This window comes from Gallus gallus, chromosome 7 (genome assembly GCF_016699485.2).
Source record: "Gallus gallus isolate bGalGal1 chromosome 7, bGalGal1.mat.broiler.GRCg7b, whole genome shotgun sequence".
NCBI classification, from domain to species: domain Eukaryota; kingdom Metazoa; phylum Chordata; class Aves; order Galliformes; family Phasianidae; genus Gallus; species Gallus gallus.
The window spans coordinates 5,167,260-5,195,244 of NC_052538.1; the positions used below are offsets into that span (position 1 = coordinate 5,167,260).

General features: G+C 43.1%; 1 protein-coding gene across 2 annotated transcripts in view; it reads left to right on the forward strand.

Moving 5' to 3' along the window:
• The window catches only part of IQCA1 (IQ motif containing with AAA domain 1), an 85,457-nt gene that overhangs the window by 25,637 nt on the left and 31,835 nt on the right, over window positions 1-27,985 (forward strand). For both annotated transcript variants that reach the window (XM_040703934.2, XM_040703935.2), the window contains exons 7-8: window positions 18,198-18,282; window positions 24,456-24,582. In XM_040703934.2, the coding sequence (XP_040559868.1) occupies window positions 18,198-18,282; window positions 24,456-24,582 (212 nt within the window). The remainder of the gene's footprint in view (window positions 1-18,197; window positions 18,283-24,455; window positions 24,583-27,985) is intronic.

The window sequence follows — 27,985 nt, forward strand, 5'->3', positions numbered from 1 at the left end:
CCAGGGAAAAGGAGTGGAGTCGGTCATTTCAAAACCCAAGACGGAGTGCAAATGCTCCAAAAATTAATAGCTGCTGTGATTATATACCTCTGAGCCTGGATTTTAATCAAAGGACTCCCACAGACTCTAACCGTTCTATTAGTATCAGGGTTTTATATTAAAATACAGCAATTGCATAGCTGGGGCTTTCGTTTCCATTTCCTGCAGTACTGCAGACCAGAAACATCTCTCTCTAATTTCACATTCGGGGTGTTGCACTGCATATGCAAAAGCTGTCCTCACTGTCTTCTCCACTGCAATACCCACGACCCCAGGTAACGAATCCTTCTTGGATTCATCTCTACATTCAAAATAGGGGGCGGAGAGATGAGCACAGAAGGATCCCCTGATTACAAGGAAAAAATGCCGTAGTGTCTTTCTCCAAGAAAAGCCTTTGACAGAAATCAGTGTGAAGGATCAGAAATCAAGTTGAGGTTTTTATTACCAGAGATAGCCTGGAGAATCACAGGGGAGAGCCTAACACGCAGGCTTTGCTGTAATGCATCTTATGCCCTCTAGCTGTAACAAATTACGCCGTGAATTTCTTGCAGGATTTATGTGCCTCTGCTCGGGGCTCTGGGGAGCATTTCATCAGTGGCATCACTGACCTAATAACAGGGGATCTAAGTAATAGCAACTTTTATGTACGTGGTGTGTTATTCCCACAGATTTGGGGATTGGTTTTCCAGAGGAAGGAGGAGGCGAGGGGTAAATGCGCTTTCATAATAGGTTTACACTTTACTGATTAGCTTTGAATGATCTTCTTGCTCTGCCTGCTGACTCGAGCACTGTCAGCGAAGGAATTGGCCGGGCTTCACGGCGAGTGAATGAGACTCCGTCTGAAGCAGGGGGTTCCTGTGCTTTATTTATTCATTTTGAACATTCCTGACAGCCAGCCCGGCCTTTGATGCGGAGGAAAGGAGAAAGAAATAGGAAGTGATCGTGTTATATTGCCCTTTTTCACAAGGCTGTTTTGTTGAGCTGAGCGTACTGCCACTGGGGCCGTTCATGGGACTCCCTGGGCAGCAGGGGTGAGTGATGGGGAGGTGGGAGGAAGATGAATGGAGAGAGAGGTTTTGCTCTGAAACCCTGCATAATGGGGAAAGTATTCATGTCAGGCCCCGCTCATATCGCATTTCACACCCTGCACGCACTGCTCCTCATGAAGTCAATACTGACGTGTGTGAAAGTGGCCAGGCAATTCATCAGCGCTGAGGTCCTGCCAACAGGACAGAGACAGATCACACCTTGGCCGTGCCAAGTGCTGGCCTCACCGCTGCGCTCCCTCAGCCCTGGTTTGCAGGAACTGACATTGCATCCATCAGTCCCATCTGCCTTATGGTACGTGCACACCCTTGGCCTGCCAGCAGCACTTTCCAAGTAACCAAGGAGTACAGAGCGCGGTCTCAACATGGTATGGCAGCAGTTCACAAGCAGCTGATAGGAAAATTGCTTCATAACTAGGTTTTGTGCAATGAGCTACAAAGGCAGGCACTTCTTTCAAAGAGCAAACTCCAGTCTGGAAATCCTTGGAACACAACCAATCAGAGATATCACCAGACCCTTAATCACAGTCTTCTGCCATTACTATGCCCTCTTACTCTTGGGAATGCATTTCCTCCTTCTCTGCCACCTATGCTAAGGCATTTCTCCTGGAGAAAACTACCACAGAATCATGAAGATTGGACAAGACCTCCAAGATCACCCAGCCCAACTGTCCACCGACCAAGGTTGGACAAGACCTCCAAGATCACCCAGTCCAACTGCCCACCTACCACAGATATTTCCCCACTAAACTGTATTTGTGCACCAAAAGCCTGCCCAAAGTGAGTTCTTTAAAGAATGCTGCAAACAAGAGAGAAGCCTCAGGAAAAGCTGAAAAATGGGTCAAACAAACAAACAAAAAGGCCAAACTCTCTACTCCAGGAAGGTGATATTTGCACCTTCTCTAAGTCAACTAATGCAGAATTGCTGGCATATTTCATGTTGGGGCAAGACCTATCGTTAACAAATCCTTCCAGCAAGAGATAGAAGAGACACCTGTTTTTTCCATCAGTAACTTCTGTTTTCTGACAGAGGTAACAACTTCAGATTTTGCAAAGGCAGTAATCTCTGCACTGTAACAATTAGTGCTAGTACAAAGTGCTCTCTGCACGCCCTTCTCCAGTGCCAAAAGGCCATTCTTCAGCAACAGCTTGAATATAACATCAATCTTCTTGGCCATGGCTCAGCCTGCGCCCAGATGCTTGGCTCTACCTCGCGTAGACAGCCAAAGCAAGCTTCAAGATCCAACAGGAGCAAAGCAGCCACGACAGCACATTGCCCTGGCAGCTGAACCTTTCCACCCCACATAAATAATCTGGCAGCTCATCCTTGCTGAGCTTCTTGCTGCAAGCAGCCACTCTGCTGTCCAAATCTGAGTGCGTATCTGTGAGAACTTAACTCCTGCCTTTGGGCTCCAGGGTGAGGCAACCTCTAGGAGTGATTAATTAACATAATTAGGAACTGTAAATGTTAATGGGTAATGTTCAAGCCTTCTCTGACATGTTCTTAAAGCTTCCACTGTGTTGTTGTCTACTGACTAATTTTGGCAGACGTCGCCAGGGCTGGAGGGAGCGAGGGAATGGAATGCAAATGCATCACTGGCTTACCGGAGGAGTACCAGAACAAATAACCCACCAGGTTTCTTTGCACAGAGGGAAAATAAGTTATCACAAACAAGAGGATTGTTTGTGCATGAGGGGGAGAGCAGAGAGTGCGTGCTGAGGATTAAATAGCAAAATTAGCAGAGGAACAGGATGTCGACGAGGCCAGAGCAGCCCACAGTTCTGCAACCTGTGTTCCCTTTGAGTGGAATCAACTATCCAGATCTGATAGCCATTAATAAGAACAACCCTCATTCCTTCTCACTTGTGGGAACTCCGCTTTCAAAAGTGTGAACCCCTCTAATTCCCACAGGAGGGGGGGCAACTGATTAAGTCCATCTGCAGTGAATCTACTTTATTGGATGCCCGTGGATTTACAGGAGGCATGGGACAACCTCTGGGAGCTTCTGTGCAGTGGCAGGAGTTGCCTGCTTTGGTGCAAGCAAGCAATTTACGAGTGCGCTGACATTAATGGAGGCGGCTTGATGGCTTTTGGGGGGAACAGGCGGAAGCCCCTGTGTCCATATATTGCTCATACTTGGTGAAACACAGATAAATCTTGGCGGCGGGTATCTGAAACAGTAAGACCAGTTGAACCCTGGTGTCAGGCCTCCAGAGAGGCCTTGAGAGTATCGTTAGCTCTGCTTTCTAAATCATCACAAGCTCTGAAATACCTTGCCTTCCCTTTCTCATAAGGCTCCTTGAATTTACACTTAAATTTATAATGACTACCAGCTCTACACAGTGATTAAAAACATATGCAAAGGACTCCGCCGCTGTTCCTTAATTCCTCATTTTGTGCAGTGAACTATCAAAAGTTTGAAATGATCAAGGAACAAAAATAAGATTCTCAAAGCATCTCAGGTGCAAGTCAAGTTTCCCAGTTCCAGCGTTAACAAATCATCCTCGTGGCCTGTGATTTACTCACCAATGCTGCACATAAACATATCTGCACCAGCTCTCCAAACTCAGCTATTCCTTTCCAGATAGACATTCAGATATCATAAATCACTGCATTGTTAACAACCTTCCCTGGACGACCTCTCCTTGGACTTACAGGTTGCTGACTGACTTCTTGTTACCGAATATGGGGTCAGATCCTGATCCTGTTAAACACAGCTTAGTCATTATTCTAAGCTTCCCATTAGCTTCTAGAGAGAGGTCCATGTACCTAATGAGCAAGTTTGTCAGAATCAGAGCTGCTTGGAGGCAGTTACAGGCAGGGGTGCGCACTCTTGCACCACAAAGACTTGCTCTCCAACCAGTTCACCACCAGTGCAAGATCAGGGGCTTCTTGCAGGAGCACTCCAGGCTTCTAGCATCTGCAGACACATATTCATCTCTTCACTGAGGCATGATTTGCATTGCACGCCTCTTGCCGTGCTTGCATATAAATTATTCATTAGTGGCATTAAAAGCTCGTTCAGATTTAACAGTCACACATTACAAAGCTGTAATGAGCAAGGTTCTTCTTCAGACCAATCTCTCCTCTTCCACTTTTCTCCCCAACTTGCTCACTTCTCAAACACTTTGTTCAGACAGACTTAACCTTTTCCCCACCCCATTTCACAACCCCAGTTTCTGCCTTTTCAATTGTAAAGCTCTAAACACTCAAGCAACTGTAGACTACAGGCAAAATTGTCTAGAGCCTACTGGCTCAGCCTGTGCAGGTAGAACAGCAGGATATGTAGAACAGGAACAGCACAGATATATAGAACCATAGAGTCATAAAGGTTACAAAAGACCAGTGAGATCATCTAGTCCAACCGTTGACCCATCACCACCATGTTCCAAAGGACTCATGGTAGTGACCCATCACTACCACGTTGCGGCTCCTTGTCCTGTGTCTTGGGATCAAAAAGATAGGTCCATTTGGACCTTTGCTTTCCACAGGCAAAATGATGTCTTCAACTTTTCTCCTTACTGGGAAAACCTGAATCAGTTGGATCAGCATTTTCAGAGCTACATATTGTAAGTTGAACGCTCAGCATCTAAGCTGTCTGGTTTTGTTTGCTTTCTGCTTTTGGATTTGTAGCATTGCAGAGTGAAAACTGACCATTACAGCAAGTTAAGGTTAGATTCGCTTTCCTACCTTCCTTAAATGGCTGAAAGGAACTCACAAAGTCCACTGACCTTGAGTTTAAACCTCCTGCTTAGAATTAAAGCTCCTAAAAATATTCATTCCTTCCTCTGCCTAAAAAGTCTGGAATCAGCTAAAGTAAATAGCATTACTCCGAGCCGGTCCCATTTGCAAGCAAGAAGAAAAATCTTGTAACTAATTAGTTCATTTTCCTAACATAGTCATACCCATCTACAGTAATACTTAGGAATTAACAGCTTGGAAATGCTAAGTGATACCAACATAATGCACAGCCCCCCCACTGATGTTCTCAAGGACACTTCCCAAACAGTAGATTTATTTGTTGTCATAGATACTCATGCAGACACAAACATCAGTAAGATTCAGGGCTCACGCTTGCCAGCAATTTATTATAATGCTGCTCTCCGTGTTTTAAAGGTTGGATTAGTCTTTTTCTGGGAAATTTGGCTTTTTCTGCTTATATTAGGTTGCAGTTCTCCCACACTGCTGTTTCTTTATTCCTTTCTCAAGCAGAGTCCCCACACAGCAGACGGGATTTCCAAAGGCAAGATCAGGCAAATGGGGTATTTGGCATCGATAGCTGAGGCCAGATTTCTACCTCAGAGCTGGTTTCTGATTCAGCAACCCAACTCATTACCCGCTGTGACTGCCCCAGAGGGGTCTGCTCTGCTGCCTGACCTGTTCCTTGGTTTGACCGGCACAGTCCTGATCCATGAGAAAGGAGGAAGGGAGCGAATCCCAGCAGGAAGAGGAAGGGACCTGGCCCAGCAAATTTCTCACTTCACTCCCTAGTGGAGAGAGGTATCTTCTCCAGCAAGTTAATGCAGTGCAGGTGAAGGAACCAATTTTCCCACTTCCTCCCTTTCCAACAGCAGAGTGAAGATGTGCTGGGATACAGGAACAAGGAACAGGCAGAGAAAAAAGAATCAGGAGTCCCACTGGTGCCTGATGGAAGGGCAGACAAGTACTGGGGAGTCAGTGTCTGGCAGAGGAGAGGTGTTTAGAAGATATTCTGGGAAAAGAAAGACTAAGGAAGAGCTTAGAAGTCAGGAGAATAAAAACGAACAGGAAGCACAGAGCAGTGGTTCCCAAACTTGCTCCACAGAAAGATCTCTTTGGGAAAGCAAGCAAAGGAGGTAGAAAAGACGTTTTCAGCCTTAGCTCTGTAGAATGCAAAGAAGAAAGGAGGCAAGTGGGGAAAAAAGAAACGTGGCATGGACTGTAACCAGAAGCAGAGCAAAAAGGGAGCAGAAACAGTCACAAGGAGCTAGAGAAGCAGAAGCAGAAAAGGAGGGATGAAAGAGGCGTATAACTGGGGGAAAAAAAAACCCATAAGGTACCAATCTGAAAAACAGGTACAGCCAGAACCAAAGACCGATGGAAAATATGAAGCATGTCCAATGCAGAGACAAAAAAGCAGTCTCCAAATGTGCGTGTCAGCAAGGGAGCTCAGGTGGGTACATAAAAAAGAGACTGGATTGTCTCCAGCCAGGAAGTCTGATTTTGAGTGTGGAGAGGATGAAGGCATGAGAGTTATGGTTGGGAATGGGGCTGTGAATGACAGGCTGTTATTCTTTCTCACAGGGTAAGAGGGATATATGTAGTTCTGAAAGGCGGTTGTTTCTTCACTGACAGTGGGTTTTTGGGAGTTTACATACTGGGGACTACAGCGGCAGAATGTCTGATGGAACATAAAGCTGAATGCGGCCAATGCGGTTTCAATATGCCAGCATGTTTATTTAACGAGCTGCTGACAAGTTACTTAAGTGCTGAATTTTAAATGAATCCCTCACACAGGGGATTTGCATCATCCAGCACAGAAAATCCAGGCTTCCACTGGAAATGAGGGTAACATCTCACACTGCTGAGACCACTTCCATTCTGTTCTCCTTCACCTGCACTTTGGCTCATCTGTTTCTCAAACCAAATATCAAAGTACACAGTTAGACTCAAACTCAGCTTCCACGAGGGCACAGCTTCAGTGAAAGCAGATTCTTAGGTAGTTAATAAAATATCTAGATGCATTTAGTTAAAATGAGATTATGCCCTTCCATTTGGGGCATAAGTCAAATTCCAGTAGGGCTAAGCAGAGGGAGATGTGGGCAGCAGAGGCAGGGAGAGAGGTGTAAGCAGCATGTGATTGCATCCATCCCCCTCCAGGTCCCTATAATGAATAAGCCAGCAGAGGCTGTGGGTGAAAGCTGCACTGACTGTGATCCCAGGGTTGGTAGGTATGCCCAAGGCAGGTGAGGCTCATTCACAGAATCATAGAATGGCCTGGGTTGAAAAAGACCACAGTGCTCATTGAGTTTCAACCCCCCTGCTATGTGCAGGGTCGCCAACCGCCAGACCAGGCTGCCCAGAGCCACATCCAGCCTGGCCTTGAATGCCTCCAGGGATGGGGCATCCACAGCCTCCTTGGGCAACCTGTTCCAGTGCGTCACCACCCTCTGGGTAAAAAACTTCCTCCTAATATCCAACCTAAACCTCCCCTGTCTCAGTTCCTTCCCCTTCCCTCTGTACTCAGCTCTTAGGTCTTTTCCAACCTTAATGATTCTATGCCTCCATTCTATTCTCTCTCTATTCTAGCACCTCTGGCTATTTCCCTTCAGAGCACCAAGCAGCCTGTTTGCTACATGAGCATGCAGCAAGCCCACTTGTGCAAGTGGGCCAAGCATGAAGGTAGACTCTTCCCTACGTCAAGTCAGTATGTAAGCTGGTCCATCCAAACCTGTATTCCTTTTGAACCTCAACACTGAAAAGGTTTTGAGGTAGTATTTCTGTGGGCAGGATGAGAACTTGCCTGAAACCTGAGTCTCACCCATTCCTTCCAGAATCAATATGTTTCAGTTTTACTGAGCATTTCAGTGTGGGGGTGATCGGTCAGACCTCACCAAGCAGGTTGTTTGTATTATCCGGGTCAGGGTCCAGGGCTTTAAAGTCAGGCTGCATTTCAGCCCAGTGCATTTACAACAGAAAATCCAATTATTGATAGTCATTTTCTCTAAACACACCCAGCTATTAGCATCACTAATTATGTTTTGTCTGCTGTGTCAGGCATCCTTAGGACTTGTGCAACTGCAGTGTTAAGAGTTACCATCCCAGGCTGAGTGAGGGAGGTTTTATGGTGCCTACGAGGGGTTTGCTTGCTCTTGTTAGGCTTGTACAAATTAATAATTTCAACACAGTCCAGTTTAGTACGATACCTTAGAAATACAACACTGGTTCACTTGGGAAAAAAAGTGTGGAACCATAAAGGAGCTTAATATTTGCATAAAAATGTGCTCAGTATCACACAAAAGAGTTGAGTGCTTACTGAGATATGCATATAATATCAGGAAACTGCATCACTCCTAACTAAAATCTGCTCTCATACTCCCTTCTGTCCTCTTAGAGTGCCTTGCTGACGCACTAATCCTTAGGTGGCTTGGAAAGGAAATTTACTTTCTTGTTTTGTACTGCCCATCACACAGGGAGAGTGGGTCTTTCCTGCAGATTTTTTTCTGGAAAGCACATAATCCAGCAAGTAATTTTGAAGATATTGGTTTAAAGAGTGTCTGTAAGTTAAAGCCTGCGGTCTGCGTAGCTGCAGGAGTCCTCCAAGTATTCCAAGTCAAAATACAATTGCTCCAAGGGAGCAAATTCCAGAGCCAGAGCTCTGCCATCTTTCACATTGAGTCCATGTGCTTCCCATCATTGGCTCAGCCCTGAGAGCTGCCGCAGACAGGGTAGCACTGTGCCCAACGTATCGTTTCACCTTCATCCTCTGCTGGGAAATCCTATATAACACAGGCTTTATTCTTTATGGATTGCTAGGTCTGCAGTTGTGGGAGGCCTGGGAACTCATGGGAGCCAAGGTGGGAGAAGCTGACTGTAGCCTCTCCCACATAGTGCCTATATTTCTTTCCTGTCCTAAACTAATCCTTACATTCCTCCCCCTGGGGAGCTCTACTTTCCTATAACAAGGCCATTCCAAAGGACTGATCCAGTCTATAGGCCCATAAAGCAATGCAGTTTGATTTCCAGTATTAAAAAACAGAGAGAGAGAGAGAGAAAGAGGTAAAAAAAAAAAAAAAAAGCCCTCTAGGGTTAATAAGCGAGTAAGCAGTTTGGCCTTTAAGTCTCAACCTTTCATCTCAAATTGCACTTCCAACATCGACGTACCTGATCTGGTGGTTGGCAACCCTGCCCAAGGCAGGAGGGTTGGAACTAGACGATCTTTGAGGTCCCTTCCAACCCAAGCCATCCTACGATCCTATGTTTCTCCTTGTCTTTTTTTCACCAGCTTTTAAATTGCCAAAGCAAAGGTTCTAAATTATTTTTTGGTGCTATTGAGCTATTTGGTTACTAGCACTGACTAGGGGCATTACGGACCAGGAAGAGTGCTTGAGGTGGACAACAGCGTTAATGGAAGTAAAACAGACATCATCGTATTTGGTTGCTTTCTTAACTTGGGAATATACCATGCCATGCTTCTCACTCCCCACTGAAGCACTTCCACTAAAGAAATCACCATCTTAGTTATGAGCAATCCCATTCACACAATGCTCTTGGTCTGAAATGAAGCAGCAAGCCACTTTCCCAAGCAGTAATGTGACGCCTGACAGATGCTGATTGCACATTGCCCTTTACAAACGCTTAAAGACGAGTCGAGGCTACACAGCAGGTCAGCAGCACAGTTGCGATGGCATGGCTGCAGTGTAGGGGTGGACAGGACAATATGCACACGCAGATCATTTTAGTACAAGGAGGCAAAAACCATGCTAGTGATATCAGACTGAGTTGTATTTCTGCACTGGTGCCATGCACATAGGGCAGACTCAGAAGAGGGAAATGAACCACTGAAACACGCCAGGTACTACCTTCAGATTTACCCATCTTCCCCATGCTGCAAAATGATGCAAGCAGTTATAAATCAGACAGAAATCACATGGTTTTAGACATTGCCTCAGGCAGCCTTGCTCATTTTAACCACTGACGCACGAGGATAACTATTACTCTTACATGCTGTATTTCTTCAAGTGTTTAAAGCAGGGTAGATCAAAGCACAAAGATTCTCTGTTTTCAAGCTATTCATCCTCAGTTACCCAGGATGCACACGCTGCACAGTGCATGCAGGGAGCTGGATGTGCCCCAGGTGTGTTGCATTTATTATGCACGCATACAACTATCCATCCAGCAGGTGAACAATAGCTTCATGGAGAGCACAGTCGTCTCAGAGAGTTTTTAGTCAGCTAATACCTCTAATACCCTTTAAATACGTCAAGTACCTTTCACAGTCAAGTGGTGGCAGAATACAAACAGCGTGTACAAAAGCATTGCGAAGTCCAGAGAGAGCCAACACAATGCTCATATACAAGCAGCATCTTTCCAGCAGCTCAGCCCTCAGCTAAGCATTATCTTCAGCTTAAAGTGCAGGTTAGTGATGGACTACAACAAAACAACTCGAAGTTGCCCATTCTGCACTTTCATTCATCTCCAAAAGAGGTGCATTTTGCTTCCCTGGCACCACGGCTTCTAGAAGCAAAAGTGATGGCTCAAATATTTCATCAACCAATCGGATAAGACAAAAACATTCAGTGCTCTCTGTTTCACTCCACCTCCCAAGTGATTTGGTGATGTTGGAGGGCAGGTTATTTCTTTTGGCTGGCCTTGCTACAAAATTGCATGCTTTACTTCCCTCTTTGCAGATTTCATATTGTGTTAATAAAGTACTGTTGACTCCCTCTGGCTGACTCTGCAGGAAAGCTATTCTTGCAAAGCTTCTAGTCTGAGTTAAAGTAATCTTGCTTAAAACCGGCCATAATTGTTTCAGTCTCTTAAGTTTAATACTAAAGCACAGGAAATATTGCCAATTTGAGTCAGGATTTGACATTCTCTGAAGGCGGGATAAGCTGACCAAAGGCAAGGAATTCAGTAAATGCACAGGGAATTTGACCTGGGGTTTCTTTGAGATGGCTTCTGTATTTTTGACCTCACTCTGGAAACCAGAGTGGGAAGATGTACAAAAATCAAAACAGATGAGAGTTTAACGAGACTTTTGAGCTCTCCAGTGTACCCATTACTCCAACGGCCAAGTTCCCCAAATGTGGTGCTAGGCCATAAGGGGCCTTTCTCTTCTCCACGTAAGGATTGCACAATGCAGTCCTATTACAGCATAGCTGACAGAGTTGCGTTCTTCGAAAGGCTGTAGGCTGTCATCAGGAAGATGACACTGGAAATAAGCCTAGGGACATCTGTCTGTGGAAGGTGATGAGCAGCCCTTCACCTCATGAGGCAAACCACTGAGAAGCATAGCCTGCTTCCTGGCTCCAGTAAATACAGGGTCATGGAAACATCCAAAATAGAATCATAGAATTACTCAGGTTGGAAAGGACCTCAAAGATCATCAAGTCCAACTGCAGCCTAACCATAGTACCCTACCTCTAACAACCCTCCGCTAAACACCAAAGAGAAGTGTAAGCTTAGGAAATAAAACATGTGTACGATGTTGGATGTCTGTACCTGCAGGTCATTCCAGCAGCTGTGATGCACCATACTCTGTTTCTAGAGTTATCAATCAGGTTCAGTCAGATTGATGAAGTTTGTATTTTGCTTTTAGACCAGCCTCGTGTGTTCTTGGTATCTCAACAGAAAGTATTCCTAATACTTTCTCCTGTAGTTTTCAGAGAAGTAAAATCAGAGGAGTTCTGGTTCTCTAGGGCCTGTTTCTGATAATCAAGATTTTACCTCAATTGCATATAGTCAATTTGATGAATTCCTCACTAATAAGGCAGCTACTGACAGGCCTGGTAGGGCCAACAGCAGTAGAAATACTGCAGACTAGACTACCATGCGACAACCATGATGCGCCCTGCTCCTCAATCAGAAACCATTCCCTCCAAGGGCAGTGATGGGATCCAGATGTCCCTGGGTCCACCAGGAGATGCTTTCACTTCACATAGGCTCACAGCAACCCTGCCCAAGAATGTTTTGCCTTGGAGGAGTCAAGTCAGGGAAACTATATCAAATCATAAGAATCTACTTTCCAGCCACTTTAATTTTATTTCCATTTCTGTGCCATGGTGGGTAAATTTAATATTCAACTTCTCTAGGCTTGTCTAAGCTTCCGGTATGGGTTGGATGTTGTTATTAACTCTTGCAAGCAAATTCATTTACTTAGGGCAGGGTGTGACTGACTCCTAGCCCTGAATTAATTCAGAGTTGAGCTCCAAGAAAATTAGTGGCAATCTTTTTTGGGGCGCAGGAAGGGGCATGCAAAATCACCAGCACCGAGACATTCTGTTAGTGGTGATATTGCCAATTTTTTTAATCTGATTTTTTTTTTTTTAATTTAAGCTGAATTATTGAAGCTGTTAAATAAAACTTTTTGTTTCCCATTAGTAATATTCGTTCAAGGCCCATGCTGCCTTTTACTCTCATTCAAAAACCCCAGTGGAACTTGCAGAGCTACCTTCCCACGTTTCTGATAAATTTCAAAGAGAAAACCTGAACCAGGGATATTTTGGTCAGAATTCTGAAGTAACCAGTAGGTCAAAAATTCCTCTCTTTTACAAGAGAAGGCAGGATAGACAGAAGTCATGGCACAGAAAACTGATGATGAAGCCCGTCTGAACAGGAACAGAAATTCCCTCCTTTCCCAGTATACTAATTACCTACTGCTATCCTTAAAAGACCAGGAGGATTCTAGAAAACGTAAAACGACTTTGTGACAAAGCAGAAGAGCCTATTTATTTCAATGTAAGAACTGTTCTTTGGGAACTCAAGAAGCTTGAGAACAGCTGTACTGGGTCAGCCAAAGGTCTACCTTCCCTGGCCAATAAAAACTACGTGTAATAAAACTATCACAAAGAATTACCACATTCCACATTTAGAGCTGTATCCCCCAACAACTGTTCCCAACTCTTACTTGTCTTTGAAGCTCAGTTCTGCCATTTCAGATCTAAGAAAGTCACTGGGTACCCCAAAGACCATCTATTGTTTCGCATTATGATAGTTACTGTAATAGAGGATATCACCTTTCCCACACTTAGTCCTCCATGGGAATGTTTCTTCTCGCACATTGCTGGCCTCACAACACTTGATCTTAAACTTAAAGCCAAATATTTAGCCAGAACAATAAGGGTTCCAATCCTCCAAACACTTCTCCCTGCAGGTCACCCCACTGAATTACTTCTCTGCATAATCCTCAAGCAAACGCTCTGAGGATCGGGACCATAGATAAAACATCAGTTGTAATACATCTGTCCAAACCCATTAAAGATGACAAGGAGCCTGTGGAAATCAATCTTGCTATATAAGTAATTCTATATTTGTGTAGGTTATTTTTCCTTGAAGAACTAACAAAAGCACACACACAAAAGGAAAGAAAACGCTGCAGCAGAGATACCTAAAATAAATCAACATTTCCATTTAAGAGAACCCATATCAAGTTAGATTACAGGAACAGGCAAGAATTGCAAACTAAAGGGGTTTATTTCTTCACAGGGCCCTCACCCTCTGTTTTTGTTCCTTTTCTGAGCAGAACACTCTGGTGTCCCTCCATCTAGGACGGACAACCATCATTCATACCTTCTCTTCTGTACACGGTCCACATCCTTTCTTACCCTGAAAAGAGTTAAATGCTCTTCTTTTCTCCAAAGAACCATTTTTCACTTTCGTGACAAGGCCTTTCATGCAATTAGCTAGAGAAGTGGTGGCCAAAAAGAAAGAATAACACATGTAAAATCACGCCAGAGAGTAGAGTAGGTAGTAACTTGTTGAGTCTATTACCAGACAAAATGTTTAAATCAACAGTACGTTCTCATAAATCAACAGCCATATTTGGCCTTAACTATAACCATTCCTGAGCAACGTGGAATAGAAAGGATACAAGGAAAAACAGTGATGTTCCTGAAATGAGCAGGGGTAGAAGCACCAGATGTGATGAGCACAATGCATGGCCGTTGTCCAGACAAGGAATATATTTTCCAGGTTGGAACTGGGGTACCGTGGCATTCAGTGCCTAGCAGAGATTTCAGCAGGAGACTGCTGATCACACTGACTCATACCAAATCTGGGGGTGATTTGGAGATGTTAAAGAACCGTTCAAACCTCATTAAAACCTGGGCTGTGCGCTAAAACAAAATTGAGCCCAGAAGTGCCAGAACTCTATGCTATGATCAGAGACAAAAGAGTTTACATTGCAGACCATAAAAGACCATTCTTTTCCGATTACAGTTGACAGATCTAAGTTACCATAAGTGGAATAACTTTGGAAATGGGGAGGGCAGTAACTGAACCAGAGAGGAGAGAGCAGGATGTAGCTAGAGTAGCAATGCAAGGATCTCATTGGACCCCTTCTTTCTTAGCTAGGCATAGAAGAGCATCTCTTTTCACTCCTCTATCTTTGCTTATCCCCTTGTTCTTCCAGTTGAGCTGTTTTGATTTAGATTTAGGGCTTCCACTCACTCCAATTAGATGGCTTTTCTGTAAAGCTGCTTACCAAACCCACACTATGCTCCCTTTGAAAGGATTTCACTACTTTCCTGAGAAGTAATGGATTTCTCACATTCCACATTTTCAAAACGTCCCTTCTCCACAGTTTTCCAGCCATGTTCTCTGCAGCAGACACATTAAGTAGTTCTGGTAAGCCGGTGGCTCTAACCCAAAGAAAGATATTTTGCCTACCACGAACTCTGTTTGGTACTTATCAGTCTGATTCACAGCAGTGCAGGGAAGGTTCCCAAACAAGTTTCTGTTCAGTGGCCTGTGAATGCACAGCAGCGAGCAGGTCACCCCCAAGAGCCATCCTCAACTCCTTGCCTGCAGGCTTCCCTACGCTACTGCTGAAATTTGCCTCCCACAGTGGAAGTTCCTTCCCTACCCTTTAGTCTCGCCTTGTTTGCTTCTGTGCAGCCACTTCAGTCTGACTGAGCAGCCAGACTCTTTACATATTTCATCTGTTCTTTTAGAACTGCACCCTCCGTATGAAGTCTGATGGTTACAGAAGAATTTGTTCCTGCTTTTGCTTCTTGTCCTAAACATGTTGTCAGCACTCCCACCGAAGCAAACGTGTTGAAAATACGAGCTGTGTCTTCCAGTTCTGGCATTTGCACATTTTTATGCGACGCTGGAAAAGCACAATTAGATTATTTTCCTGTAAGTCATGAGACAATAATAAGTAACAGATTCACTGAGTTTTGACTTGCCTTGGAACCAGGTGCTCCTGACACGTGCTATCTCTCTCATACATTACGTGTTCCAATAATCTTTTCACCCAGAGCTTAAATTTTCCGTATTTTCCACTGCTTGTCAATGTGTAACCAGATTTTCAGACTTCTTTGATTGACAGTTTCGTTTTTGTATACTATTCTCTTTACAGTGACATGCAGAGAAAGCATCAGGGCCAATAATCTTTGTGGGTTATCTGTCAGCCAGGTATAGCGACCGACATGCAAAGGAATCATCAAGGTACTCTGAATACCAAAACTCAATGCTGAGCAGACTGGAGGAAATGCAGCCCAAGTGGTCTTCTTTTTCACTCAACCAAGAGAGCAACCTAAATAACCAATCTGAAATTCTCACCTACTGGTCTCTAATCGTCTAAGGCTTTACAGTGAGTGTTCTTACACCTCTACTCTCAGAATTAATGGATGATGCAGGTACACACATAACGCTCCTCTAGTCCCCACCTCGATTTTCAGGCTTGTTGTTGACTATGGGAACATATGCAGCTCCACCTTCTGCAAGTTTGGGTTTTGTGTGTGGTTATTCCATTGGTGCCTCAGAGTTGGAACCAAGACGGGTTTCAGCTGTCGAGCCTTCCTCCTACACCACACCCTACTTGCTCCATAAAACAAAACAGCATTCTCTAGTTTGGAGAAGTTCCTACATCATCTGGTTTTGTTTTCTTTCAGCGTTACTGCCTGAGAACTGGCTCTGATCATGAAAACTTCATTGGTTGTAGGACGTTCCTAAAAGGGAGTGCAGTTTAAAAGTATTTGAACAATTGTCACTCTAAAGCAACCTCAAAATCAGTCCATATGTTTGGAAGATCCTCTTTGCTCAAGGAGCGTTCCCTCTCGGGTGTGGAACATGCCTGGTGGAATCTTCCTGGGCAACAGGTAGCGCATCTAATGGAGCAAGGATATAGGAACAGCCTTGCTATTTGCAAAGTGCCTACTGGACTCTTATTTCAGCCTGATGCTTTGTCATTATCAGTAACCGTAAGACAAGCTTACACAAAATACAGCTTCGGGTCCAATTGAATCCAAAATAGCATCTTACAAGAAATGCATGAGACAAACCATTGTGACATTTTGAGTAGGCTGCTGCCAAAAAAGAAAATGGGGAAGAAAATTGTGATTTATTGCTTTTAAAGTGGAATTTTAGACCAGGAAAACTAGTCACTGAATTTTCCCCCACAGATTTACAGGTCAAGTGAATCCCTGGTTTAACCTCGGAACTCAGAGAGTTTCATAAGGAAAGGAATTTGGTTGTAAGGGTCATGCATGTGCACACTTTCCAGGCATTACAAGATCGAAGCTGTAGGCGTTTAAACCTAGAGAAGAAAGAGTAAATCCCACAGGAGGTCGGACAGGGAAGTGAGATGAGAATAATGCTCCATGTCTGTTGGCCAGCAGTTGATACGTATGAGAAGATGAAGTTCAGAAAGAACAAACAGATATCCCTAAAGAATCAGCATGACTGAAATGTGCAGTAGCTGCCTGCTCTCGGGTCACTGATGACCATGGGAACTTACATTCTGCGTGATCCTCAACTAAAGACCCAGCCCCCAAACAGCTGATGGGATAGTAAATGGCTGACAATTTTTTCCTATAGCTTCAAAAGATTGGCATTAGCTTCTATTAACATCAGCTTATTTTGCAACGTAAGCTTTTGCAAAGTAGCTGCTGAAAAAGATGAGTCATGCCATCCCAAAGAGCTGCACCAACAAGCAGAAAGATCGCACAAGAATACAGGCTATAAACCAACCAGATCCTACTTCCAAATTGAAAGAAATTGATAGAGTTTCATCAGCACTCAGATATATGCTCATCATACATATCCAAAAGGTAAATATTTCCGCCTGCAAGATTGTAAATATTAAAAAAAAAACAAACAAAGAGCTAGTGCAAATACCAAATGTAGCACTAATGAATATTGAAAGCTGGCACTGATACTACGTCCAGTGGGTGGTGGACTCCAACATGATTCTTCACCCACAGTGCATATTGCCTTTCTTTCCTCCCAGCTGGCATTAGTAAAGTAGCAACAGCCTTAGTATCAGATTTTGAGATTTCTTGTTGCTGTAAGCCAGATTTGTAGCAACGTTTAAAATAACATCACATTTAATACAAAATTGAGCTATTTTCTGGCTGCTCAGAATAAAAGCAAAGCACAATCTACCATCCAGTAAACTGATGATGCAGTTTTTTGAGGCCAAAAGTCCATTATTAAGATTAGAAAAAAAAGACCCACACTAACAAGGGCACCCTTTCATTGGTTCAGAGTGGTTTCTGGGAATACAATGAACAAAGTTTTAAATCTGCTTGCCTATAGAACTAGCAATTGTAGAACATGCCAGTCAAAGCTCATAATCACAGATGAATGCATGTTTATTCTTCTCTAATTGGTATTACATTAATACTAGCTAGAGATCCAGACTACACACATTGGTCTCAGTTCAAAACTGAGTATACTGCTTAACAGTAGGCTAGGAAAGTCCCTTAAGATACCAGTTATTTTAGAAGAATGAAAGCAATTTTTATGAATCATGTCAACCTGTCTGAGTTACTTTCTTCTCAAGGGAAATTTCATTTCACTTAGAGGAAACATTACTATTTGATTTGAAAGCAGCACAGGTACTTTTCTGAAGTGTCAGAATTTGGAACAGAAAATTGTCCCGATATTACCAAACAGAAAATCTTAACTGATGTAATCCAAAAAGCTATTGATGTGAGAAAAGTAACAGATTCTTATCAGTACAAATGGCCTTTGGACTGTAATTATATATTTTAATCCTTCCAAAAGATTCGGGCACACCAGTGCTTTCCTTACCATCCCCCCAAACCCAAACACAAAGCCTCTCAATTTCCCCCTTCACTACCCAACTGTGCCTGTCCATTGGAAACTTTTGGGGGGTGGAGATCGTCGTGTCAACATACGATCTGGAATTTGCAGATCAAAAGCTGATTTAAACAGAACGATCCTTTTTATAAAGCTGGATGTTGAAAGCACAGTGCAGAGCTAGAAATGTAAGCGCTTTAAGCTGCATGTCTTGGCTATGAAGTAAGTCCTAAGAAATTCCCTAAGAAGTTTTGATGCTTGATGGGCCACATCATGGGACAAAAAGCCACCATCACAGGAGGCAACACCAGATGAAGAAATATGGATTTAAATTCCTTTTCCATCTTTTGTTTCACTTGCAGGCATATCATAGGCAGGTTTCCTGATTATCCAGCAAAAGAAGCAGGAGGTTCAATGGCTATTTTTTCTCAAAAAACTCCAGAGCAGGTACTGTCACCCCTCTAATGCAAAAGGCTAACGGGGTGGGGGGGAGGAATCTCCATTAAACATGTCTTAAGTTGCAATTTTTCTGAACAAAGTCCTCTAGTTCTTCAGGAATGTTGTGGTTAATAGGGCTTCAAAGTGGAAACAAAACAATTGTTTTCTTCCAAGGTAAGCCACAAAGCTTGACTACCAAAGTTAGTTCCCTTTTAGTCTATGTACCCACTTAGTCATGGTGGAAGGCACCCAGCCATGCTAATTACACAGATAGATGTCTGAGGGAGCCAGGAGCAGTGGGATCAGCTACAAAGAGTCACTCTCCTATTGCAAAATCCACATGGTTCAACTGGTGCTAGCTAGGATTTATATGGTACACATGCTGGTGCTAGTGGAAGTATATATCAGAGTTTAATCTTCATCTAGAGAGATTTCAATTGGCATCCGGGGCTGCCACATTTAGAAAATACATTTTGAAGTTGGTTCTACCGTGTCTGCATTCCACGTCAGCATAATCTAGCAATAATTAGTTTAAACAGAGAAGAGTTTCTTATGCAGGTAGGCCCAGGCCTTGATTTGCTGCCGAGTTTGAATTTGAACAAGGGGCATGTTCAAGTGAAGAACTTATCTTGGCTTATCCTATGCATCCTCGTAATGATCTCAGTTGTTTTTCCCCAGTTAAAAACAAACAAACAGAAAACTCTTCTGGTTTCTCTGCTAATGGAAGTGGCTGATAATCTTTCTCTGTCACGCAGAGGAGGTGATTAAGAGCAGCTGAAGAAAATGAAGGCAGCAGTTGGCACTCTGAACCTCTTCCACTCCCCAGAACGATCTCTGCAGGACAATGAGTCTGCTGAGGGAATTTATAAACAGGAAACCCTGCACACGGGAGCAGGATTTGGCCCCTGAGTGAACCAGTCGTGGTGGCTACTAATGGACTAGGAAAACCAAACAGCCACAGATTGACCTCTGCGGTCCTTAGAAGTCCCCCTGTTGAGACAGGCTGATGTATTCATTAGCCGCCTGCCACCAGTGATCTCACACAACTATGGTAAAACAATATTTTGGATTCAGCCCTTGGAATCATTGGGAAAAGCCTGGGGCATGCTAGCAGCATCCGCGTGGAGCAGGGAGATGTAAATACACGTTAACCCAGCATAAAGCACAGTGCTCTAACCATTAGTTACTTTGCTTACAAAAAATACACAAGAACACTGCAACAAACAGCCCTCTGTGCCTCACTAAAACCAAGCTCAGAGTATGCTCCTGTTTTCATCAAGTTCAGAGTACAAGAAGGTCAACCCCGCGGGCCTCTGCATCTCAGTCACTCTGTTGTTCAGTCCCAGAGTGAAGGAGACCAGTCCATTAAGTGTTCAGCTTCTAAAGTAGAAACACATGCCAGAGTCAAGAAGGCATTGTTGGCTGCTCTGAGCAGCAGGGAAGCCACCCAGCAAGTGTGGCTTGTTGCTGGAGAAAGTTTTGGGGACACGATGCTAATGAGAGGTGCTAGCAACAAGGATAGGCACAATTCAGAAAGAAAGAAAAAAAAAACATTGCAAGGAATTACACTGAGCAAAACTGGGTATGGTAGTATGCACTGAAGAAACATATTTTCCCCATCCTACTCCCAGCTTTGAACTCCCACCTTCAGCAATTTTGCTGTGGTTCCTGCGCATCTGCTTTCTCTTTGCATAAAAAATAAAGGAAGCCAAACGCCTGCAGAGATTGTTCTGCTGCCTGCTTTCCCTGCATAAAAGGAAAAATACTTGTGAGAAAAAAAAAAAAAGGCAGTTTTCTTGCAAATTTTCACTAGCAATTATCTGATTTTGAAGAAATCCCCAGAGCCATTTTTTTTTCCTCCCTTTCCATCCAGCACAGCTGAGAGCAGGAGGTGTTTCACATGCCCTTAACAGGCATCCAGAGTGCAGTTGTCAAAAGGAAGTTTGGTTGGTTCATGCTTTTACCTGAATGTCAGAAGAGTAAAATATTTTCTGTTCATCTGAGTCAGCCTGCATTTTAAAAATCCCAAGGCTAACTGGTTTTGTTTCACTCTGGTCTACTGTGTGGCATTATAAATGAAATCCTGGCCCCATTGAAGATAATGGGATTTTTGTCCTTGAATTCAGGGGAGACAGAAGATTTCACCCTCTTATATGTGTTACCTTTCCAGGATGGGTTGGTTGCTCCCAAGTTAAACTCCATGGAAAATCAGGGCAGAACTGAATTTAACAAGTGAGCATTTTATAAGGCTTAGGTAAAGACACTTTGGGGAAAATAAAATACAAATTAATCACTTCACGAACCATTGCTGCATTATTATACATTCTATATTTCTTTATCTTTTGACAACTCTGACCTTACTTGACTTTGTAATGCCTCCTGCACAATCTGCTTCCAAGACATTTTACAAATGCTTTTCAAAAAGGTAAGCCAGAGAGATCCCAGTGCAAGATACTTGGCAATTTAGTCAGAAAAATGTACTGTCTCAGCTGAACACGAGTTTTTCTCTACTTCCTATGCACTTTTCAGGAGCAGAATCTCCTGAAGGAGTGTAATCTCCCTGCATCTGTTCCAGATGCCTATCCCTAATGATTTTTTATGCTTTGCTCCAGAGATAATCATCAGATGTGACAATTTTTGGCTTTGCCCTCATGCTGCTGCCAACAAAACGATAATCTCCTCCTGTAGTTCATTAAGCCTCATCACCATGAAAGTAAGCCAAGAGAGCCGTCATTTAGCAGTCATTCCCTCACTCCCAAACCCCCTTCATTACCAACATTAAGTAGCTTATCAAAATAAGACTGAGATTTTGGTTACACGTTCAAATTGCTGCTTGGAGCTCAAAGTCATTTCTACATTACCGTAATCTTAGTATTTAATCCGGTAGCATCTAGAAAAGGGGTGAGAAAAAGTAGGCATTAGCTGCTGATCCTGATCCTCATTTGGCAGTCTGTGAGCTATTAGTGGCACTAATTACTATTCATTACTGCCGACAGCTAAAGGTCCTCATGAATCCCAGTAATCAGTGGGATTGTGAATGACAGTGCCAGATCCAAGCAGGTTCTCCACTGCCTCTTGGGTGTGATGAACTCGGCCCTACAGGCTAGAAAACAGTCCATGTTGTGCCTAAAGCCAGGCAGCATCAACAACCAACCCCTTGAGTGTCCTCAGGTTGGGGGAAAAAGAGATGTATAGACAATGTAAGTGTACAGATTGCTGTTTGGTATGCTACTCTGGAGCACGGGGATGGCATTTCTTCCCATCTCTGATGGTTTCGTTTCCTGGGAGAAGAAATATTTTTTGTTGGTTTTTGTTTTTGTTTTTGTTTTTTGTCTTAGACATCAAAATATCTTCTTCCTCTACACAGTTCTCAAAGAGAGCAAATTTTCTCTCCAGAGACCACAAGCTACGTGCCAATTAAGTGTTTCTGTTCAAAATGGTCTTAGAGCCAGAACTGCAAGGCTCCGAGGCTGTCTCACACCCACTATTGCTGCAGATCTGAAATTCCCAAGCTCTATTTATTTATGTCTACAACACTAATGAAGGCAAAAAGCTCAACAAAGGAATTCTTTCAAGGGATGAAGGAAGGGCTTATTCTTGAGGAAGAACATCTACTCCAAGTATCTGCTCGCCTGAGCCAACGCCAGGCTTTCTGTGATTGAGGAACAGAGAACACAAGTGAGTCCTGCTGGCAGCCAGGGAGTTTCAGATACTTGGCTCATAACTCCAATATAATGCATTTCCATCCATAGATAGCAGTCAGTTTCATTGCCTCTTTCTTTCCCGATAAAGAGAATTTGCATTGAGGAAAGTTTGAGAACACTGAAGCTGATGTCTGAGTAGAAAAGTTGATTTGGCTTTTGTGGAAGATCAGCTCAGAGAAAAATGCTTTTTCATCCTTGAAAGAAAGTTACTGGATAGAAGTAATCACCTGGTCTGCAGGGCTCCTACAGCAAGACTAGGAAAAACGGAGGCTAAAATTCATCCACCCTTACTGATGTGCATTCTCTTCCCCAATATTAAGAGTTTCCAAAGCACTTTCAGCCTCATTTCAAAAAGAGGCAACCTAGCAAAGAAAGGGAAGTCTAAAATAATTTAGGAAGACATCTGCTTTTATTTCCACCATGAAGTTTTCTTCAGTGGAAAAAAAAAAAAAAAAAAGGTATTATAATGCAGGTGAATTGCTTAGTATCTCAAACTAACCTTTGCTTGTCCTTTCCTTTCATTCCTCTTCTATTGTCATATTCTTCAGGCTTCCTCTTGTAGCTGGAGGGGAAATTGTTCTGTATAGAAGAGTACGAACCATTCAAGGTTAGATACACAGCTGGTTTCACCCCAGCTCCCAGTCCTCTGCAATTACGAAGCTGCTTAGAGCAGAGGTGCAAGCAGAGCTGGAAAATCTGCACTAAAGGAACATAGGGGAGAAGGTGTATCTGATGCAGAAAAGGAAAAATTATATTTGCCCTATCATGCCTCTTTGGGAAGCAGAGACTTCAGAGAAGTCAGGTTTCACATGCTGGCCATGCTGCCAGCTACGTGCCTCAGCATCTCAGGCCTGCACATGCACTGCAAGACAAAAGGATAAGGGCAGTTCAACAGTTCCATCCCATTATCGTGGGTTAATAAGCACAGAAGCTTGGTCTAACCTGAAATGAAAACCATTTGCTGATCACATGCGTGCTTACAGGAATCCTGCTGGATCAGCCCACCGCTGAGATGCTGGAGGTGGTTATGGCTGCCCTTTCGTAGGCAGGAGGAGCAGAGGTTGTGTGCAGAAGGGACCAGGTTGGATTTCTGGCTGGGTATCAGTGCTACAGTAAAGGATATACTCTGGGTAGCTCTGTTGGTTTTGGATACAGCAGGCCTGCTGGGACACTAAAAACCTACTTTGAACTCTAGTCAATCTATTAATCTATCCAAGAGAATGAAATGCTTCACTGCTTATCACCGCAAGACATGTAGGAACGGTGCTTGGGGTTTAAATTACCATATTTAATTAAATGCACAACGCTGAAATGCTTGGGGAGATCCAGTAATGAAATTTCACTGACTGCAAAGTATAGCCCGTGTTGTCCCCCACTTCCACTGTCCAATCTTTAATGCATTAAAATGCATTTCATAGAAAACAAATATTTCTACTGTCAGAGGAAACATTTGTCTTAAACTTGGAAATCTATTTGCTACGCTTTCACGGTACTGCCAGTATTAATGATCCAGTAATAAGTTGCATTGACCACAGATCTTTGGCTTTACACTCATCAGTACAAGGTCTTACATTTCATCTCTGGCACGAGAGAACACAATCAGAGGCATCTGGGAAGAAGGAAATAGTAGAAAAAGCAAATAGTAGTAACGTGTAAATGGCCAGGAAGTAAGCTGATACAGCCCTGCCCACTTATCAGCTACTGATAACTTGCTGGGATAAAGATGCTGGGCTATCTGCATATCTGTCAGAGCTCATCACAATATCTCTATCCAATCTCTCTCATCCACTAGAACAATTTCAATCTTTAGCCAGATATTGAAATTAGACATGCCTCTAGGCAATCTCTCAAAATCTCCCTCTATAAAATCAATCTGCCTTAAAAACGCTAAGACAAATCCATAATCCAGCTCCAAACCCAAAGGGAACTTCCAGTTGTATATCATTAGGATATTGTGCTTCTGGGTGGTTTTGGGAACCATTCATACTGCACAAAGGCCCTGGTGGTTTGGGACATGAAAATCACCACTTTCTGAAAGATGTATTAGAATAGTCATGCTGAGGTTTGCCTGTCGGCACAAATGAAAGGGTTCTCTCTGCAATGGATCAGCCCTATAATTCTTCATGCCATGCCCAGGATCTGCTGAAATGCAGATTTGTAGACTCACGAGCACAATTCAGGGCCTTCCTTCCTCCCTTTTTCACCTCTGAAGTGGTGAAGAGCTACACGTGGCCCCACTCCTTTATCCCTTATAATACAGAGAGACTATTTGGAGTCGCCATCACCGTCTGAATTACAAGGGGGGGAGCAGCAAGTACATCACAATAGAGGACTACCCAGCAATATATTGGATACTGGATTTCCCCAGTGTTGGGAAGGCAAAACCAAGGGAAAAAAAAGTATGCTGGTTCACAACTCCTACAACATGTCTAACACCTTGCATGAGAGCATTCTGACGTTCCTTTCCTTCTCTTTCAGGTAGCTGCAGAGCTGGCTGCCCAAAGAGAGATGGCTTTGCAGAAAAAATCCCAAAAGGAAAAAAAAAGGAAAAGAAAAAGGAAAGGAAAAAGAAAAAGGAAAGAAGGCACAGAAAACTGGAAAGAAAGTAAGGCTTCACGTAGGAAAATTCGTTTGTGGAAATGAGATATAGTAGGGTCTACTCAGTCATATGTGGACAGAGGATATGAATTTGTATCAGACTGATACAAATGCTGATGATCAGCTTTAGGTTCAGAAGACACAGGGAATGTTTGAGGCCAGTCCCCCTTAAACTTCCAACTACTACCATGGTCCCAGGGAACTATAGTTTACCTCTCCTGTTTTAGGAAAGGAGTTTGCATGGCCTCAGCTCAGCTCAGTGGGGAGAGCTGATGTAGGTGGACAGATTGCCAGAGACACAGATGGGAGGAAAAATACATTTCATTGCTTTGGCCTTGTTTCCTTTTGTGCAGACGAAATGGTGGCCAGTTTCATAACCAAGCATTTACACTTTCAATGTGGAATACGGAAAAGTTGGTTATCGCTACCCCTTTACGTAGGAACTAAGGAAACAAGAACCTTAATCTCTTTCAGATACCCATTTCCAAGCTTGCTTGGACATCCAGCTTAAATTAAAGTACAGTTTGCTAATGGCCATCTGTGCCTTTTGTACTGCAAGCCAATATTTTGTACGCCTGTAAATTGCAGTCATGCATTTTCAGTTTACATTCTTAGGGTTGAATTCTTTTCTGCTTCAAATCACAGCGGACACCACTTAAAGTATGAGAAGTTCCCTGAAGTCTCTGTTACACTCAGGCTCTGGTTACTCTGAAGGTGTGCTTCCAAGTTATTCCAGGAGCAGCTTTAGTGAGGAAGGAACCTACAAAACAACAGTGCAGTGACCAGGGGGCATCTTCATAAGCAAGCTACGCAACAAAAATTGTAGGCTTTCACTCAAGCAACTACTTCGGCTTATTATAGTATAAACCAAGTTGAAGTGATATATATATATGAATATATATTGTTTTAATGTGGGTCATTAATCTCTCATTGAGTATGTGGAGATGTCAGATTGTTCTGGCGCAAAGCTAACTCCTCTCTGCAAATTTTACACAATTTGAAGTCCTAACCCTGGAAAAACCATGTCAAAAAAAAAAAAAAAAGATCATCAACCATCAGTCTAGACAGATCTCATAACAGCTAGCCAGGAAACTAAACTACACGAACTCAGAAAGAACCAAACTAATTTGGATGAGGGTATCAAAAGTCTTAACTTGCAGCTTAGTTAGCTGTTTTCAACTTGTAAGGATGCTGATTGGATCATTCCAAACAGAATATGGGATTTTCTTCCTTCATAAATGAAGATGTACAGCAGGCTGAAGGAGAAGCATGCATAAATGTGTTTTCCAAGCTCTGAGCCTCATGATGCTTTGTCAGCTAGAAGAGGCAGTGGCCAGTTCTGTACAGTGTGTGGAGAGCTTGAAACTTTCCACATTCTGGTCTGGTCATCTACAGATGTTTACTTTCCCCCAGGGTGACAGCAATAGTAAAGGCACCAAACTCCAAGGACTGGGAAGTGGAATAGTGATATCTTAGCTGGCAGACCTGAGCCAGCCCAAGTGGAAGGAGGGAAGGAAGAGGAGCGTAACGCCTTCAGACCTAAGCCAAATAATACTGATACCAAGTTATCCATACGATTTCAAGACACTTACACTAGTGCCAAGTTTGGTTCTGCTGGGTCTCTTCCTCCCGTGACCCCTTAAATCAGCACAGGCATTGCAGATCTCTGGGGAAGATCAAATAAAAGTATGTGCAATGAAAGCTATTGCTTCAAAAAGCTTTTGAAATTACAGACTTGCAAGAGCATTGCTATTCACAGCTACACAGAAAGGAGATGCTTTCACAAGGGTGTGCTCCAATGGCTTTGTCCTTGTCCTACATCCTCCCAGCTTGGCTGGCCCAGAACAAAGCATCTGGTCTTGCAAAGGCAATGGAGAAGGCTGTTCCAGAGCCTTATGGACCAAATCAGTGAGGTGTACATGCTAAAAATGCCAAAACCAACCTGAACTTCTGAAGCTGGATGTCAGCTAACTCGTCTGCTTAAAAACCATGACTTTCACAGGAGATGTTTGATTCTTTGTTGTGTTTCTTTCACCTTTTACTAGGTAAGAACCAACACAGTACCACAAATGAATCTCTTTTCTTCTCTTAGCCTCTGCAAGGTTGTTTTGAAACTGGGTGAAATAACAGAATAGAACTCTGAGGCTTTACAACTCAATGTCTTTCTCATCTCTTCAGCCATCACAAGTCCTGTCAAGTAAAATTCCAAGCCATTATATCAGGTTCTTTATGGTTCATTGAGAAAGAACAAAGGGAACATTCTCTCCAAGGTTATAATGCTGACAGGGAAAAGTAGATATTAAGAGCAGTTGGGAAGCACATGGAAAAGTTCTAACAGCGGGACTCTTATTAAAATAAGTATAGGCTATAAGTCATAGTGGGGCAGGCAGAAAAAAGCCTTGCTCATAACTTCAGTTCTTTAAGAAAACAAAAGTTTGACCCCAGAAGGAAATTTAAATATTTCTGAAGCCTGATAGCAATCTCTAAAGAAGCGTATTTGATATCAAAGCAACTTCATTTTCTTCTCTGTAAGGTGTTGATCTGATTTCCCATGGGGCACCTAAGAACAAAAGCAACTTCTGCACCGTATGATCCCTCTTTCCAATAGCAGAACACATGCTAGACCAGCCTGAGCTGCTTCACCCAGTAATGCACTGCGCCTTGTTTCTCTCACCAAATGTGAGTGCAGCTGAGCAATCCCTAGATTTCATCCTCAAGTGTTAAATAGTGAGACATTTTGTCCTTGGTGGAAACCTATTAGCAAAATCTCCATAGCAGAAGTTCAGCACGGTGTCAGTTCGCTATCCTGAATGATGCCACAAAGCCATTTGACATGGGCTAAACTTAAGGAAGCTTCAAAAACGTGAACTCTTATTTCCATGTTTGTGCTTAAATCAGAACGTACATTTCTGGTTCAAGGTGCTTTAGTGGATGGCACTGAACAAGCATGGATTCCATCATAGAATCACCAAGGTTGGGAAAGACCTCCACGATCATCCCATCCAACCACCCCCCCACCACTACCAAACACAGAAAAATACATCAACTGCCTTCAAAGGAAAAGAATTCCGTTGTGTTACATTGACTTCTCTGCTGGTAATATAGGAAGAGGGAATTCAGAGCAGCATCTTCCAACTGTTGTTGGCATACAATGGCTTTGATTAAAATCAGTGAAACCAACACAACAATATTATTTACGTCAGTGTATGAAATCAGTTAAACTAGTAGTTAACGTGACTTGTCACGTTTTTAGCAATAAAAGGTATGTTAATAAGCACCCTTTCTTATTGAGGTTAAAAATGAATAAGTTCAATTTTAAGACTGTCTCTTTGGACTTTTTTATTATTGTTCTTAATAGTTAGCAGTTAAGTATTTCTTTTAGACCAGTGTATTTTAATGATTTTCTAAAA